The 18,942-nt window shown below is 35.9% G+C and overlaps 1 protein-coding gene across 7 annotated transcripts in view; it reads right to left on the reverse strand.

The window, feature by feature from the left end:
* Positions 1 to 18,942, reverse strand: part of defl (Integrator complex subunit 7) — a 273,951-nt gene that overhangs the window by 223,609 nt on the left and 31,400 nt on the right. For all 7 annotated transcript variants that reach the window (XM_090386497.1, XM_090386499.1, XM_090386498.1 and 4 more), the window contains 2 exons: positions 17,003 to 17,149; positions 847 to 984 (listed from right to left, as the gene is read on the reverse strand). In XM_090386497.1, coding sequence (XP_090242623.1) covers positions 847 to 984; positions 17,003 to 17,149 — 285 coding nt within the window. The remainder of the gene's footprint in view (positions 1 to 846; positions 985 to 17,002; positions 17,150 to 18,942) is intronic.

Genomic DNA, 18,942 nt, shown 5'->3' on the forward strand with positions numbered 1-18,942 from the left:
TACGGTACACTACATTGCTGCGTAAGACAGGTGTGACAGGGGACTTCACACTGGAGACAAGTGAACGTAGGTTCCTACCGGGTAATTGTACACATTTGATGTTGTAACTTCTAAGGATCTTCGAGATACGTCCTGACACTCCTGGATAGTACGGAATGTAGGCGGACGATATGCCGACTTGCTTCGGAGGTCTTGGGTTGAATGTAAGTTCTTCTGCCTGTAACAAGCATCTGTTTAGTACATGGGATGGATAACCACATCTGGTTAACCATATGGATAACCTGTAACAGTTGCTACGTAGGTGAGACATCGAGACGTCTCCAGGATCGCCTCACGGAACACAACAGAGCAATCCGGCTTGCCGAAACTGACCAGTCCGTGCTCGCAGAACATTTTTGGGCTACCAACCACGATCTTGACCCCAAGCGCGACTTTGAGATAGTGGACCACGCGTGACACTTTCGCCACCGCCTATGGCTAGAGTCACTAAACATAATAAACAACCCTAAGGCATTAAATCGCCAGAAAGGCATGCGTCTGCATCCCATCCTAGAGACAACCGTTTTATTGATGGATGATCACTGGCGTAAGGCAGCACATCCGTGCTACAACAATGACGCATGATTAACGTGCCACACTTTGCTTGTAGTGTATTCAAATTTTATATTAACTTATCAGTTGATAAAGGGACACGTGTTCCGAAAGCTACTGGTTTTTGTACTTATATTTTATTTTATTTGTACTTTATTTGTTAATAAATATCTGGGTATAACTGTATATATCTGTATTTGAAACTATGGACCCCAGTACTCCAGGCCCATTTGTCACTATATTGAATATTCTTACTTGGATTGTGCTGCAAAATGTTCTGCAGCATATATGGCAGCTTCTAATTCGACAGCATCATGGGAATCAAGACTGTTTCGTATACTATGGTGAACATTCTTTCTTTCTGCTACAATACTAGCTATACTCCCTAAAGTTCTTTTGAAGAAAAAAAAAAAAAAAAGTTTCATAACATTAGAGTAAAAGTCAAAAAAAAAAGAAATTCACTGAAAACTTGGTAAAAACAACAGCAAATTTACATTAAATGATATACAGTGATCCATAAATAAAAAAAAAAAAAAAAAAAAAAAAAAAAATGTTCTTCATTATACTCCAGAATGACCACCAGATCAATAGAGTTTACAATAAATCAATCAATACAAATGTTAATTGTATTTAGCAGTCATGGGCTTGAACCCCAGTCCACTCAAAGAGCACATGCTACTGCACTCGTGCTCCTGACCAATTGGCTACTTCAGGCCTAAAATAATTCACTTTATTTGTTTGTCTCTATCTGAATAGCATTATAATTACAATCAATCCAGTATTTTATGACCAAACTTATAATTATGGAATGAATTGATTTACATTAAAATTTTTTGAAAATATACAAAACAGATAATTACATAAAAATGCTTTGAATTGATCCTTTATTTCACCTTTTTTTATAACACTAATATTTTTCTAAAGTGGGGTAAAATAACAAAGAATGGAAATAGTCAAAGAAGTTAAAGAAATAAAAATGACTAAATGTTGACCACAACATGCTAAGCAGGTTAAGTAGAAAATTCCAAAAACATGTTATGAACCTGTCCAAGGTCATTCTATGATTCTGAAACAGCCTTGGGAGAGCTAATACATTGCAATAACTGCATGATGTAATAGAGACCATAGTGTACATCACCTTGCTCTGGAATTCACCAACATAACAGTGTTGATAACAGAATTTTTAGAGTTGTTAGTAGAGCCTGATGTGCCAAGTGATCAACTAAGCTAAATTACATTACTCTTTCCAATAGCAAACTCTAAATGGGAAGCATTCAGGGAAGTAATCATAGAAGCTACTAGGCTTTTCATACCAACAAAGAAAAAAAAACCTAAATGGATGTCAGATGAACTATTGACATAAGTAGGAGAGAAGTAAAGTGCAGGGGATGCATATAAATTATCAGGTGATTCAGAAGCCTATGGTAGATAAAAATTAGCCTGTAATCAAGTAAAAACAGAGGAGAACTTCTACAAAACTGACCTGTGAAAGTGTATTAAGGGGGCAAAAATGTGTCATGTCTGATGCTGAAAAATTGTAATACATGGTGCTTGATTTAACCTTCTATCACAACTACTTCTAATTGAAAAGAAATAATCTTTTTTGAACCCCCCTATACATAGGCTACGTTAGGGTAAATAAGAGTAACAAGTGAAACGTGCATGTACACTAATGGTAGGAGCACAGTAAATAAATTTGATGAATTTGAAGTACTGATTAAGTCATTAAATGCTGACATTGGTAGGGATATCACAGATGTGGTGTCACTCATACATAAAGTATGGAGAATTTGAATATGGAGAGTACAATGAGAATAGACAGGGCAGGAAGAGAGAATGGTTATGCTCTCAGTTTAACAGGCATATTAAATCTAAGTCCAGAGTGGCCAGAGCAACGTTGAGTCAGTTTGGTGTGACAAGCACTGAGAAAATGAAAATGCGTGCAGGAGTGTGTTATAGACCTAATGACTGTGATAAGTATAAGAAAAAACTATACAGAAAAATAATGGGTCAATAACTCAGAATGTCTTATAATAGGGGATTTTAACTTTCCAGATATTGATTTGGGTTGTTTATTCACATATTAGCAAGACTTTTATAGATTTACAAAATGCATTTTTCTGTTTTCTACAGCAGCATGTCAGACAACAAGAAGCAATTACTCTTGATCTGATTATCAGCAGCCATTCTTCAAGAATTAAGGCTCAGCAGGTAAAAGACCCACAGAGTGGCAGTAATCACAGTGTACTACTATTGTGGGATTTACTTAAAGACATAACTACTGTCAAAATAAATGGAATCGATTTTGCTTTCATAAGGGTGACTACAGTGCTCTCAGTTTTTAAATTCTATGCAGTGGAACCAAATGATGATGTTACCAAAAGAAATTCTAAATGCAAAGCATTTAGAGTAATAATCATAGATGTTACTAGGCTTTTCACACCAACTAAGAAATACTGTTCCAAGGCTGATAACTAAATATATGTCAGATGAAGTGACGAGACTTGTAGCAGACAAGAAAAAAAGCATGGGATGCATATAAATAATCAGTTGATACAGAAGCCCACAGCAGATATAAACTAGTCTGTAATCAAGTCACTAAAGAGGTTAGGCAAGCAAAGACAGATGGTGCCTCCGTAGCCAGGTGGGCAGGAGCAGCAGTGCATAGCACACGCTTCTTGATTAGACCGAGGTTTGAGCCCGTGGCTACCAAATACGGAGAATGCAGAAAGGTCAGGGAATGACCACCACATATCCCCGAAGCAATATGGCCTTAGTTGCTAATGTTCCTAAAAACCAAACAACTAAGACAGATTACAAGTCTTTTAAAAGAATGTAAAGAAAAAAAGCAAAAATTTCTTTATATATATTTACAATAGAAGGAAGAGTTGAATCACACTGTTCCACTTGATGTCTATTGTTTAACTATTGGTGATCCTGCTCAGGTTTGATGAATAGGTATTTTGCATTTACATTCATACATGGAGGAATGAATTTTTTAGAGAAGGGGGATGCCATTAGTTTATCAAACTCAAACATAGAGCTAAATGATTTTGTAATAACTGAGAGGAAAGTGGAAGAGAAATCACTGAAACTTAAAAAATGCACTTGGAGTGGATGGGATCTATCCAGTTATATTAAGGGAGGTAGAAAAGGAGGCAAGCAAACCCTTAGTAATAATCATGAGAGCATCTTTGGATTCAGGAAAAGTTCAAATATCTAATCAGGAAATGACCTATGACTAATTATTTACCTGTGCATTTGTAGTGCGTGGCATTCTCAGGGTTGAATAAATATCACTATGTAATTATTTACCTGCGTTCACATAGGTCACTTAGGAAAAGGCCTGGTAAAAATTCAGATCTTGGATATCACTCCATACTTCAACTAAAAGTCAGGAAGAAGGCAGTGAATGGCAGGTGCCACTCACTGTTTAGCCCTGCATCCTAGGTTGACATGCCTAGGGTGTTTATCCCCACTTGCCACTGTTTTAAAATCGGGAACTCTTTTTCCGATTTTAAAACAGCGGGATGGGGGATAAACACCCTACCTAAGCTAAGCACCCCCCTCCTCGTTGTTGTTGTTGTTTGTTATTTAGGAGCATTAGCACCTAAGGCCATATTGCTCCGGGATATGCGGTGGTCATTCCCTGACCTTTCCGCATTCTCTGTATTTGGTGGTGACGGGCTCGAACCCCGGTCTAATCAAGATGCGTGTACTACGCAGTGCTGCTCCTTCCCACCTGGCTACGGAGGCGCCTCCCCCCTCCTCGATGACACAAAACAATCAGAAACAGAACACATTCACAATAATCACCCAATAACACAACTCGAGTGTACAATCACTCTGTTCTACGATCGGAGATAAGTGGTACCCAAATAATAAATTTTAGCCAAAAGCCTTTTGCTTCGTGTTCCATAATGCATGAGGAATATTGTTGCATCCGAAAGAGCAGGATTAAAATATTTAACTGAAATATTTACAGACAATACAAATATTTAAAATATTTACAAAATACTAAACTATTTACAAATACACAATATTCATTAATATATGAAAAACATTACAATGGAAGATCAAATGTTAGATAGTGAAGCACGTGCACGAGGTTGGTGAACGTTATGGAGGCAGTTGTCAATAATTAATTGCATTTGTAGTGACATAATTGCCTAACCCTCTTCTCCCATTGGCGCGAATAAATATCACTAGCAGGAAAACTTTTTTAATGTATAGAGAGATATTTCAATTTCAGGAAAACTTCTGATACTATGCATATATAAGACTGCTGAAAACTTGGCACAGTGTAACATTAAAGGTAAGTTACTGATATGGATAAATGGATGGTTGAGTGAGAGAACACAGGGAGTGGTTATTAATAGACTGCTCATCATGGACAAATGTTATTAGTGGATTCACCAACTCAGTACTGGGCCCCATTGTTATTTTCTATATTTATTAATGATACTGATAAAGGAATATTAGGCGTAATGTGTGAGTTTGCAGATGATATAAAGGTTTGGAAGAGTGGTTAATGACAGTAATCAAGGTACTATAATCAACTACTGCAACAGGATCTAGAAAAATTAGGCAGATGGGTTGAATGGTAGGTAAAGTTTAACATTGACAAATGCAAGGTACTGCATATGAGTAGCAGTAATTCCAGATAAACTGTGTAGTACCACACTCAGGGTAGTGAAAATGAAAAAGACCTGGGGAGTAATTGTGCACTCAGATATGAAGTTCTCTGACCAGTGCAGACAGGATGCCAGGCCAACTCATTAAGTTTTTTCCAATAATATACAGGAACTTTGCTAGCAGGGATAAGGAGGTGATTATCCCATTGTACAAGGCAATGGTTTGGCAGAACCTTGAGTTCTGCATACAGGTCTGAAAACCTCATTTTAAGAAAGACGTAAATCTGTTGGAACAGGTGCAAAGAAAGCAACAAGATTGGCAAAGAAAAGGGGAGGGTGATCTTACCAAGAAAGGCTTTACTGATGGCATTCTTCCTCTTGCGCAGACTACACACATGGGTGGGGGATTTCAAATTGAGGAAGGATGGTTGCAGGATAGATCTGCAGAAGTTCCCCTTCAGCCAGTTGGTGGTTGACAGTTGAAACAAACTTCCATCTGTTGTGGAAGTGGGTAGTTTGAATAAATTCAGAGAAGAGCTAGACAAATTATTTATTCAATGGGATGGAGAAGTGATGTGGGAAGGTGTTTTTTTTTTGGCTGATGCTTTATAAATTTGCTTTCTTGCATCATTTGCAACTACTAATATGTATACAGTAGGCCCTCGATTTAATGAACAAAAAAATTTCTGTCCTTAAGGAAAAATCTAGCACCTTTTTTTTAATTCATGAATAGAGCATGCTAAAAGGTTGGGTCAATGAAACAGCATTATCTTATCGTGCATCCAGTGTTAGGCTCGGTTACGTCATCTAGGTGAGAGAGGGGGTTAATAGAGGGGGAGCAATTAGTGATCTGCTTCAACACTGTCAGTCTTTCGGTGCAGTTCACCCTATTCTATTGTTTACGTTTTGGTTGTTTTTGCATTTTACGCAATTGTGATTTTTACATATTTTATGATAAATATGTAATATTTGTATATCATTATGGCCTTGCGGGACAAAGAAGTAAAGCGTAAACGTGTTAACTTTGCACAAAAATTAGAACTGATTGAGAAGCATAAAGGTGGTGTGACCGTTGCACGTGTGCAAGATTTATAGATATTATATTATTATTTGGTTTTTAGGAGCATTAGCAACTAAGGCCATATTGCTCCTGTGGTCATTCCCTGACCTTTCCGCATCCTCCATATTTGGTGGGCATGGGCTTGAACCCCGGTCTAATCAAGAAGCTTGTGCTGTGCACTGCTACTCCTGCCCACCTGGCTACGGAGGCGCCTCAAGATTTATAGAGTCAAAAAGCAAACAGTTTCAGACATTTGCAAAAATAAAACTTAAGGAGTTTGCATTAAAATACAGTGTAGATGGTTGTTCCAAGACTACTTCTACAGTTGGTAGTAGAAAACATATGAAAGTGGCCAAAGATAAAAACTTAGAGGAAGCAGTGTACAAGTGGTTTGTTCAGCAGCACTCAAGTGGTGGTGGTGTTGTTAGTGGTGTTCAGTTAAAGTCAGCTGCTGAAAGGCTTGCTAAGCCCATGGGCCTAAAATTTCAGGGGAGTGATGGATGGCTGTGGCATTTTCGAAAGCGCCATGGCATTGTTAATAAAAGAACCTGTGGTGAATCTTTAGGTGCAGATGAAGAACAAGTTGAGGCTTTTAGAAAACATCCAAATGACCTCATTTTATCAGAGCTCTATAATGCTGACGAGACTGGGCTTTTTTAATGTGCTCTTCCTGAAAATACCCTGGCTTACAAGCATGAAACAAACACCCCTGGTCATAAGCTAAATAACATTTTAATACAGCAGACTCTCGATTTACCGGGACACTTCAAGATTCCAAATTAAAAAAAAAAAAAAAAAAAAAAAAAAAAATCAACCAGAAATCATAAAATTCAAGTAATAAATAGAATAGGTATAAACAGATGTTTTGCAAGTCATAAATAGGCAACAAGCGACATTATAAGTCGTCATTGGGAGATTAGTGTACCTATTATATTGCAACCAACGTTGTCTTCACACCCACCGCTCAAAAAAAAAAAAAAAAAAAAAAAAAAAAGAACAAATGTTTAGTTTGTTTTAGTGCATTGCATCGATTGTTGTTCCGTTGCACTGCAAAAAGACAAATTTTGTTTCATTATTTATGTCAGGGATGTCGAAATTTTTTTTTTTTTTGTTCTCTTTCAGTTAAACAAAAACTTGAAATTTCGAAAATGGTGCATCCGTTAAATCTCAATGAAGCATTATAATGTTGGTGACCAAACCATACACAACATCATAAAAAATATAGGAAAGCTATTAGACTTAAAATTGACATCGCAAAAAATAAAGGGAAGCATTGTATTGGACATGCGAGTAGTGCGTGGTAAGTTTTTTTGTTTTTATCTATCGCCATAGTTTTTTTTACGTAGGTTGCTGAACATTTTTCACTACAGTAAGTCCCTGACTTACGCAACTACAGATTCACGTAATTTTTTTTTTTTTTTAGGATTGTAAAATTTAAAACAAACAAAAATAATAAATAAATAAACTAAGCAATCAATAATGACGATCACAGCATGCACAAATTGCACAAGCGAGATAAGGAGTAACAAGCAAAAAAATAGGAAGGAAGAGAAGATTCTTACAATTTATTTATGGGTTTTTTTTTTTTTTTTTTATATGACTGAAGATTTCAGTGAAAGGGACACACATTTCACCATAATAATGTAAAACCCACAGAATTCCAGCTTTTGGTATTTTTTCAAATGCAATAAGATCGAGTTTACTACCGGTTTATAATTAGATGCACGAACAGAAAAGCCCAATAACACGAAAAGTGCAAATTGTTTTTATTGTTTTATGGCAGTGACCTCCAGAAATGTGCTTCAGCAAAATGTGAGTATGTGTGGGTTGATAATAGTGAGTTTTCGCCTTAATCCTGTGAAGTTCTTTACAGAAAATTCCATTTTGACCATTATCATGGTGCCGACTAAGAGAATAAGTGACAGCGGTACAGTCAGTCCTCGTATAGCATGATAGTTATGTTCCTATAAACCCTCGTGCAATACAAAATCATGCAATATAAACAACAGGCCCTATGAGAAAAATAGGGTTAGGTGCCGACCACCCAAGATTGAACACACATTTGTAACCAAAACATTACCAAAGACAATAAATAATTGTAATAAAATACGTAAGTATTTTATTACAACTATTACGTAATAAAATATTGCTAATGCTTTTGCTTCTATCATAAGCAAACTTGTTTTTTGTTTGATTTTCTATCCAAACAGATGACAGCAGTTATCTCTTCCAATTCTTTGTGTCTTAATCTAATGGATTTAAATTACACTTTGAGTTGTTCCTGCTATGAAAGTTGTTTTTATTTTCTCTGCATTCTTTGTAATTCTCGGCGTTGCCTCATTTAGGTCTGTAGCACGTGCAACATCACATGGTCTTTCATTTAGGGCGCCTCTGTTGCCAGGTGGGCAGGAGCGGCAGTGCGTAGCATACGCTTCTTGATTAGACCGGGGTTCGAACCCGTGACCACCAAAATACGGAGGATGCAGAAAGGTCAGGGAATGACCACCGCATATCTCCAGAGCAATATGGCCTTAGTTGCTAATGCTCCTAAAAACCAAATAACAAACAAACAAACTTTCATTTCACTCCAAGCATTTCACAATTTCATATTTTTTTCTCTATCAACAGAGGCGGACTGGCCATAAGCCTTACCGGGGAAACTCCGGTGGGCCGGAGGCCAGTGTGATTTTGGCCATAAACCACAGTATGAGGCCACTATAAATTTTTCCGGGTAAGAATTTTTGACCCAGTCCGCCTCTGTTTATCGATATTGCTTTTATTTTTCTCTCTGAATCTGCAGTGTCTTCATCAGGATGCTTCCTTTTCACACCTTTTAAGTATTTTACTCATTTTTAGGGAATAAAGCACAATTACAAAACGAGGAGGCACACTTGATACACATAAACAAAGCTGTGCACGTGTAGCAACTGAATAAACAACACCGTAAAGGCAGAGATTAACACTTCAGATTTTACTAAAGCACATTTCTAGGGGTTACTACCATAAAACAATAAAAAAAATTTCCAGTTGCATTTCTGCTAGTGGAATCTGTTATTTATAAACTGGTAGTAAACTCGATCTAATTGCATTTGCGATTATACCGAAGCTGGAATTGTGTTGGTTTTTACGTAATTATGGTGAAATGTGTTTCCCCTTCACTGATATAAAAAACATAAATACATTTTCAGAATCTTCTCTTCATTCCTATCGTGTTGCGTTCGGTTGGGGTGATTCTGCATTCGACTGCCATTTCCTGTAAACACAAGGGCGAATCGTGCATAAGCGAATTCGGTTCGTGTTATATAAGATATCGTTCCCCTATTTATAAATCGTGTATGATCGAATTTGTGTAGTGTAAACACGTGTTATATGAGGACTGACCGTACTAGTAAATCTACCAAGAGGAAAACGATCGATTTGGAACAGAAAATGAAACTAATAAGGATGTATGAAAATGGTCAAATATTAACAAGTATTGCACTGAATTCAGATTTGTCAATAATAATATAGTAGCAATATGTTATTAGCCATTCCCAAGTTATGTAAAACTTGACAAAGTAAGAAGTCCTAGAACGTATCTCTTACGTATGTCAGGGACTTTATTTTTGGATTAACCGGGAAATCGATTATCCAGGATTTGTTTTTTACCATCTATCCCGGAAAATTGAGTCTAATGTACATCCTGAACATTTTAAATACATCCTCAACATTGCAAGTTCTTTATTAATATATGTTTTTAAAATACATTCAATTTAACGGACTTGTGGCAATAGCAGACACCCCTTCCCCCAATTAGTCTGTCAAATCGAGGATCTACTGTATATACACTGGTATTCAAAGAAAGTGCATCACCTAGGAATTTCACATTTCTAACCCTTTTTCATGATGGTATGTTACATTAATGACTAGCATCACAAATAGAAATATAAACAAAAAATATTTATCAATAGTTAAGGCAAAGCTAAGTAATATTTGACAGATGCTCACAAAATATTCCAAAATGAGCATTTGCAACCTTTATACAACAGTTTTGGTAAACACGACAATTATGGCTGAAATGTTATCAGAGCTTGCTTCAGTTTATCTTTTAAATGGAAAACAAAATGAAAAGTTCACCAGGTGCAAACTAATATTTAGTTGAACCGCCTCTGGTCCTGATGACAGCAGCACACCGTTGCATCAACTGATAGTTCACGGTTCCAAACACAAATCATGGCTTCCTAAAGTTCATGAAGGGTCTTTGGTTTCTTTCTGACAACTGCAGATTCCACATGATGCCAACAGTTATCTATAGGATTTAGGTCCGAGCTGTTTCCAGGCCAGCTGAAAGTTGTAATGGACCATTCTTCCAACCATTTTTTCACCAGTAACAAATGTAAATACATTACTGTCAAACCTCTAATGCAGAAATGAAGTGCCTACTTACACTTTTCACTCGATGACAAAGAGCAGAGTCGTCCTGAAAGATGCAGTTATTTGGCAGGTTGAAATGGTCTCTAATGGTTGACAACAATTTGCCTTGCAATTTAGCCAAGTATCCATTGGAATTTATGGAACCTTTTATAAACTGCAGGTGATACGATACAAAATGCACTCCCATATCATTTGACTGACAGGGAATTTCACTGTAGACACCAGTGGAATTCCCTACCAGCCAAATGATATTCTGGATGGTATTCTTCACCATGTCTGCGGTGAATCGTTTCTCTCCCATCAGAGCCATGCACTTGCTACCACCCCTGTATATTCTTCCCATTCTCTTTTCAGCTCAGACAAAGAGGCTTTACGGTTTTGAAGGAATAAGTGCTTCAAAATGCAGTCCTGTTTTGGCATAGAGACTCGTTTGCGTTCGATTCCTTTTTTCTTATCAACGGAACCAGTATCCTTGAGTTTGGAAAGAAATCTACTCACTGTCGACTGATTACAAGACACTCTATAAGCAATATGACAGGAAGAACATCCTTCCTCAAGTAAAGCAACAATAGCACACTTTCTTTGTGGTGTCAACTGTACGTAACTCACCATCTTGACACAAGCAAGGAATGACTGCAACTCTTGCAGAGCGTGCTTATATAGCTGAAAGTAACAGCTGATGCAATATTATGTCATCACCTACGCATGTCAATCTTATCTGATGCAATCTGTAAAAAATATTGCTATACTTACGTTATTCGGACGACAATTACAATTTTAAGGGATGATGCACTTTCTTTGAACACTATTTTTTTTTTATATTAGCAAAAAATAACTGATAATGGCAAATTAATAGCAAATCTTGATTTTACAAAACAAAAAATTTGTACTATACATGTCTGGAAAATATGGATCAAATACTGCCACTCTCCAACTTATGTAAGTGTTGCGTTCCGTGGAACTCTACGTAAGTTGAATTTTACATAATTCGGAATTTCCCTAAATGCTTAGGCAACACACACAACTGTGCGTGCTGAATTTGATTGAAGCAAAAAAGAAATGTTCGATGAACATGTAAATAGAATTGTTTATTCAATTTTTTAAACTCGTGCAGGAAAAATTACAAAAATTTCAAAATTATAAAATTACAAAAAGAAAGAGGAGACATGCATAACGTCAGCAAGTTTTAACTTTCGAGCATTGTTGCCAGAATTAACTCTCCAGCTGATAAGCATGCTGCTCCGGAAGTTGAGGGTTGGGGAGATTTAGAAGGATTTTTTCCAGCACATTGCAAAATTTCTCTGCAGCTGCAGAATCAGCACTAGCGACTTCACCACATTGGTTTGGAAACCAGCCGTTGCTTGCCACAAACTTGGCTTGGGGTTCACCGTACTTATCCTTAATATCTTCATAAATACTTCTTGCTTTTGCTGGCCATTGGACTCAGGAGCACTTGCTTCTGAATCTGATTTTCCATCCATCCATATTATTAATAGCTTTTCCATCTTCGATATAGCACCTGAACGCTGTTTTTTGATAACTGTTGATCTTAAATGTGTTGACCCTTTAACATGTTCTTTTATACACACACTGTCCTTTAAAGTTGAAGCAGCGAGACATAATTCAATGCAATAGATGACAAACTTTATCCTGCTTCATACTTCTTAATCATCTTCATTTCTAAATCAATTTTGTTTCGTTTCCTAGCACTGCCAGCACTTGCACTTTCCATTGGTCCCTTTCCCTTCACTATTGTAATAAGTATATAGGAATGAAGAGAAGATTCTGAAAATTTATTTGTTTTTTATATGATTGAAGTTTTCAGTGAAGGGAAACTCATTTCACCATAATACGTAACATAAAAACCCATAGAATTCCAGTTATTGGTATTATCGCAAATGCAATAAGATTGAGTTTATTACCCGTTTATAATAGATTGCACTAACAGAAAAGCCCGATAAACCAGAAAGTGCAAATTGTTTTATGGTAGGGAGGTAGGGACCTCCAGAAATGTTTTTTAGAAAAATATCACAAAGGCATTCAAAATTGATTCTTATAATGGAACATGTGATAAAAATGAAAGTGTGGTGCAATTTCCATTATAAAAATGACCTTTTAGAGAGATAAATAGTATAGAAAAAATTTCGACTTCCAAGGTCTTGGAGCGAATTACCAAAAAAAAAAAACAATGTGTTATTGGGTTTGCATTACAATATTTTCAGGACACCTCCATTTATTCCTACAGGATGCAAAATACATTTCCATGATTTTTTTAAGTTTGCACCGGAAGGCAAAAACTTACGTAAAGTCAAATTTCCATAAGTCGAGTATTACGAAAGCTGGAGAGTGCCTGTACAGTAAACTCTCATTATAGCTCTTGTCAAGGAACCTAAAAAGCACTATTAGCAGGAAAAGCATTATAAGCACTATCTCTCTCCCCATAGAATTCGTCATGGGATCTGAAGAAAAGAGCGATAAAAGCATAATAGCACTATAAGTGGAATGTTATAAGAGGAGTTTTCTGTATATAAATGTTGAAAGTATTTCATTCATTTTACTTTCAAAAGGTAATGTGCCACACAGTTTCTGAAGTTCATAAAAGATCATAAGACCAAATTTTTAGTTCATAAATGAATTTGAAGCGTCAAAAATTTTTGTTCACATATATTAGGAGGTTAGAAAGTCACCCAATTTTATGATCCACACAAAAATTTATTGACCTGCTACTGTTTACTATGAACTAAAACTGACTCAAACAAAACTCCCAGTAGGCACCTTTTGCTTACATTTCCTCACTTCTTCGAAAACACTTTCTTGTCACACAACTCCCTATTTTATTCCAAAATTCTTTATATGGAATAATGAGTGCATGATGAATCTCCATGAGTACACCAGCTAATATGGCTTTTCTTGTACATTTTTGTCTGAATAAGTATATGCATCAACTTTGCATGCTGTGCTGCAAAAGCCAAAACACACAGAGGGGGGGGGGGAGAAGTCCTCCTCCTAGTCATTTCATATTCATTTAGCCATGTCGACTGTCATACACATATACTAGAAATATTTGCAAGAGATGGCTAATATCACTATATATAGTTATATACACCTAATTCTGTTTTTACACGATAGATACGTTCCTGAAAAATACGTGTAAAAAAAATTCGTGTAAAAAAAGACATTGTATTTATGGAAGAAAAGAAGATTGGTTCCGGATCTAAAAAAATCAGTAAAAATAATTAAAAAAAAAACACATAAAATATTCGTTTTAAGCTTATTATTTTATTTCAACAAAATACACATGTAATAATATGTAATTAAAATGTACTAAAATAAATTTGTATGCATATGGAATGAAAAAAAAATCTTCATGAACAAAAAAAATCTGTTTTACACATAAGATTTTATTCATTTTCACTTTCTGATAATAAACGGCGCATACGTTTGCGTACGACTGGAATATCACTGTCATCACTAGAAATGTTGTGGACATCGTCTTCTTCCTCTATTAATGAAATTCTTTCTGTGATCTCTTCAGCAAAATCAGCACGAGTCTCCTCTGGTGCTGATATTTCACCGGTTTTACGAACGAATTCAGTTATTAATCGTTGTGTTCATGTTTTGGTTAGGCCGTTATATAATTCTTTGTAAGAGGCTGTCAACAACTTCAGTTCACGTTGAAACTTCCCAGCGCGTTCCTCATTAGGGTCATGTTTGACAAAATGATTACCTAATTTTCTGGCCAGTTCCAGACCTTCTTTTATTAAATCTGCATTTAGAACAGGATCATTTTCTTCATTATCACTACGTTCTGTGGGATAAGGAGTCCCAAGGACAACCTCTAATATTTCATCTTCGCTTAGGGCTTTGTCGGTTAACAATTCATCAATATCTTCAAACGATAGATCATCGAATCCTTCTCCACCAATTTTGTGTGCCATTGTAATGATGTTGGGAAATTCGGTCGTATTAGGGATGATGGGATCTTTGCTTTTTACACATTGTGGCCAAACCGCTTTCCAACACGCATTTAAAGTGGCTGGTTTTAATTCAGTTAACGCTAATCCAACTTGATTGATACAATCCATAATTGAGAATTTCTTCCACACATCAATGATTGTTAGTGTTTCATCATTCAGTTTGTCCAAAACGTGTTGGAATGTTCGTTTTACGTAGTATGTTTTAATTGTCGCAATTATACCTTGGTCTAGCGGTTGTATCAAAGATGTAGTATTAGGTGGCAGAAATAAAATTTGTACGTTTGGGTGTTCCAAGACAGGATGGCCGGGTGCATTGTCAAGAATCAGAAGAACTTTAAATTCGAGACCTTTCAAATTCATATAACGTCTGACTTCTGGGACGAAATATTTGTTGAACCATTCTGTAAAAATAGTAGTGGTCACCCAAGCCTTCTTGTTTGCCATCCAGTGAACAGGCAGTTTATTGATATCTACACCTTTCATTGAACGTGGGTTTAGGGCTCGATTTACCAGCAGTGGTTTCAACATACGATCTCCTGAAGCGTTGGAGGAAAATAATAAGGTCACACGATCCTTAGCTACCTTAAAACCACCAGCAGTTTTCTGCGATTTGGCTACATACGTTCCGTTCGGCCTTCGTTTCCAGAAGAAACCAGTTTCATCTGCATTCCACACTTGATCAGGAGTGTATCCTCCATCTTCAATAATTTTTGCAAGTTCCTGCGGGAATACTTTAGCAGCCGATTCATCTGCAGATGCAGTTTCACCTTTAATTTTTATATTATGAAGAGCATTCCTTTTAAGAAACCCTGTCATCCAACCTGTACTCGCAGAAAATTCATACTTTCTGTTTAACTGAGATGAAGTGCTTGGCTCCTTTTCTTTAATCTGTCTGTAAATTCTTAGTGCTGTTTGCTTGATGGCATTTCCATCTACTGGTACTCTTTTTTGTGACTGATCTTCTATCCATATTACCAGGGCCTTTTCCATTTTTTCCTTGACAATATCTCTTGTATATGATGATGAATTAACACTTACTTTTGTTCCAGAACATATCGACTTCCTAATTGCAGCTTCATTTTTCTTAATAGTTCTTACGGTAGCTTCATGTACACCAAAATGCTTTCCTACAGACGTAGCCCCTTGTACAGTTGCAAGACGATCTAAAATTTGAATTTTAAGTTCCAAAGAAATCGCTTTCCTTTTCATTTTGGTAATAGGCGAATTATTCGACATTATATAAGGGCTACCGAAAAATATCTCAGTTATAATTAATAAAAAAAGGTATGAAAATTTTGTAAACTTACAATTTATTGATCGGCAAAATTAATAAATTTATATGTACACAAATTTCACTAAAGATTCTTTCACTTTGAAATAGAGCTTACTACTACATGTCTGCCGAAGATACAATGCACGAATACCGTAGATGTGCACCAAATTCAATAAAAACGTTGATGATTCATAGATACCTAGACGTACACATTGGTAAGCAAAAGCACGCGTTTCAAAACGCATACACTAGCTGTTATCCAATCTATTGGTGCGTGTAATATAGAAATGATACTAATATGCCACAAATAAAAAATATTTTCTTAGAATTTAGGCAAAAAAAAAATTCATAGAAATCGTGTTAAATCAAAATGACTCGTGTAAAAAGAGAAGGAAATATTTATTTTGAATTCGTGTTAAACCAAATTCGTGTAAAAAAAGTTCGTGCAAAAACAGAATTAGGTGTATGTGATATTGTCATATATATGTACACACACAAATTCCAAAAAATGATGGTTGCAGCAAGAATGATAAAAAAAAAAAAAACCAAACAGCATGCTATTACAACAGACTATATTTTTGGGATAAAAAAAGGAAAAACATTTTTAAATAGTGCGTGTTACAATTCTGATCTTTATTCTAATGCTATATTAGATAATAAGAACAAAAAATAGTTAAGTAAAAACAGTTTCATTATCAAAAAATATATATTATTCCCCAACTACCTCACTTCAAAATGCAGCATTATGGATCAACAGAAATTGAAAGAGACATCAAAACTCTATGGAACAATTATACACCAGGAGGTATGAAGTGCATTTTTTTACACCAACTAGATTTTTTTTGGGTTATACTTTTTTCAGTTAAAAAATAATTAAGAAATTAACAGAATTCTATAACCATTTTAATATTTAAATTTAAGAAGATAGCATAAGGGTACAATGGTGCACCTGCTGCAGGGTTAAGTGATAAATTTTTTCTTTTTATTCTGTAATGCTGCATTTTTATGTTTTTACATTTTTAAAATATTATTATTATATTTTTAACTTACAAACCTTAGAGTTAATGCTCTTGCAACAGGATCATTGCTATAGATAACAGAATATAATCTACGGACAAATTCATCAATATTTAGTATCTTGTCTAAATGCTTTTGGCTTTGCTGCATTACTTTTAAAACCAATACTCGCAGAAAATTTGTCCTAAAAAGATAGAGAGAAGGAGAAAAAAATTATATATCTATATAACCTCTCAAAACACACACACACACACACAATAAAAAGTTACAAAACTCTGTCGAAAATCCATAATTCCCACAAGCCATACACTGGTTTTGACAATAGCATCTTCTCAAAATACAACCAAATTTTCATACAGACCACCTGCAGTTAGTGACAGATTTATTTAGATGATGAAAAAAAAAACGTTTTTACAATTCGGGACAACCATAAGGCAAGAGGTGTGGTAACAAGATTGTTGCAGCAGCCATACAGTGGCACTGTATGCACCATGTAGAAAAAAACACACAATAACGTTAAGCATCTTCTCTAGGTTGTGGGATGAAAGGCCAGATGAGGTAAATACTATGAACATATTACCAATAGGGGTAATGACTTTACAATCCCTTAATATGGAGTTATAACTGATATAGCAGCAGGATGCTCTAGCTGAGACATTAAGAACTAATATGCCTCCTAGATGTGTTGTCGATGTTCTTTGCACTAACACAAAAGCCAGCCTCGAGGTCTATACTCTTCGATAACTTCATATGATCTAAAGGAATACTAAGTTGAGTAATTTACCCTACTGTGAGTCAGATAGAGAAGTTACTGATTATGAGTCATTCACAAAACACAACAAGGAGGTTTAATACACAAGTTGGTAGTTCAAATATATGACTTTTCTTCCAGGTTATAAAAGTTGGTAGTTCAAAAATAGGAATTTTCTTCCAGGTTATAAAAGTTGGTAGTTCAAATATAGGAATTTTCTTCCAGGTCGTTATAAAAGATTACACTCAAACTGTAACAATACAGTGAGATTTAGAGGAGACGGTATTACACAATAAACAACCTGCAAACATGGTATATAAATAAACTTACAACTAAACATTACTTTGCAGTTATTAAAGTCTATTTGGCAAAGGTAAAGAAAGCCAACACAAGACCCATGGGAAACTTCGGTAAACTTATACTGGGCAAACTCGTTTCCCGCTACTGCAGTTTCTCCCTGCATTCTCAGTAAACAGATGGTGCGTGTTATCGGTAGTGGCAGTAGAAGTCGATAACAATGTATAGCTTAGTTTTTTCTCATTATTAAAAGCAGATTATTGGAGTTCATGAGTGCAATGCCCTCATGGCTGAATTTACTTACAGGTACACCCCCCCCACCTCAGACTGCCTCAGTCTTATGGTGTTTATCTTCCTGCTGTTTTAAAATAGGAAAACGATTTCTACAGACAGTGCATGTTATTGGTAGTGGCAGTAGAAGCTGTTTTCCTATCAGGTTAAAACAGCAGGAAAGGGGATAAACATCTAAGACTGAGGCAGTCTGGAGGGTGTACCCGTAAGTAAATTTCAGCCCACTCGTGAACTCCAATAATCTGCTTTTAATAATGAGAAAAAACTAATCAATACATTGTTATAGACTTCTACTGCCACTACCGATAATACACACACCATCTGTTTACTGAGAATACAAGGGGAAACGAGTTTCTTTGTCCGGTATAAGTTTACCGAAATTTCCTGTGGTTCTTGTGTTGACTTTCTTTACCTTAGCCATCTATTTATATATTTAAAAAAAAAAAAAAAAAAAGTTTTAAGATAAATTCACAGAAACCTGTTAGGAACTCAATAAGTAGTTAATAGGATGACTTCTCATAGTAAAATTAAAAGAGCTTAGGGCAAAACAATAAACATGAAAAAAGTAATGCTTACCATTAGTATTCTGGCTGGCTGGCTAGCTGGCAGGATTCCCAGTTTTCAAGCAGAAATCTTGG

Source organism: Mastigoproctus giganteus, chromosome 12 (assembly GCF_048544385.1).
Source record: "Mastigoproctus giganteus isolate SK-2022 chromosome 12, ASM4854438v1, whole genome shotgun sequence".
NCBI lineage: Eukaryota > Metazoa > Arthropoda > Arachnida > Uropygi > Thelyphonidae > Mastigoproctus > Mastigoproctus giganteus.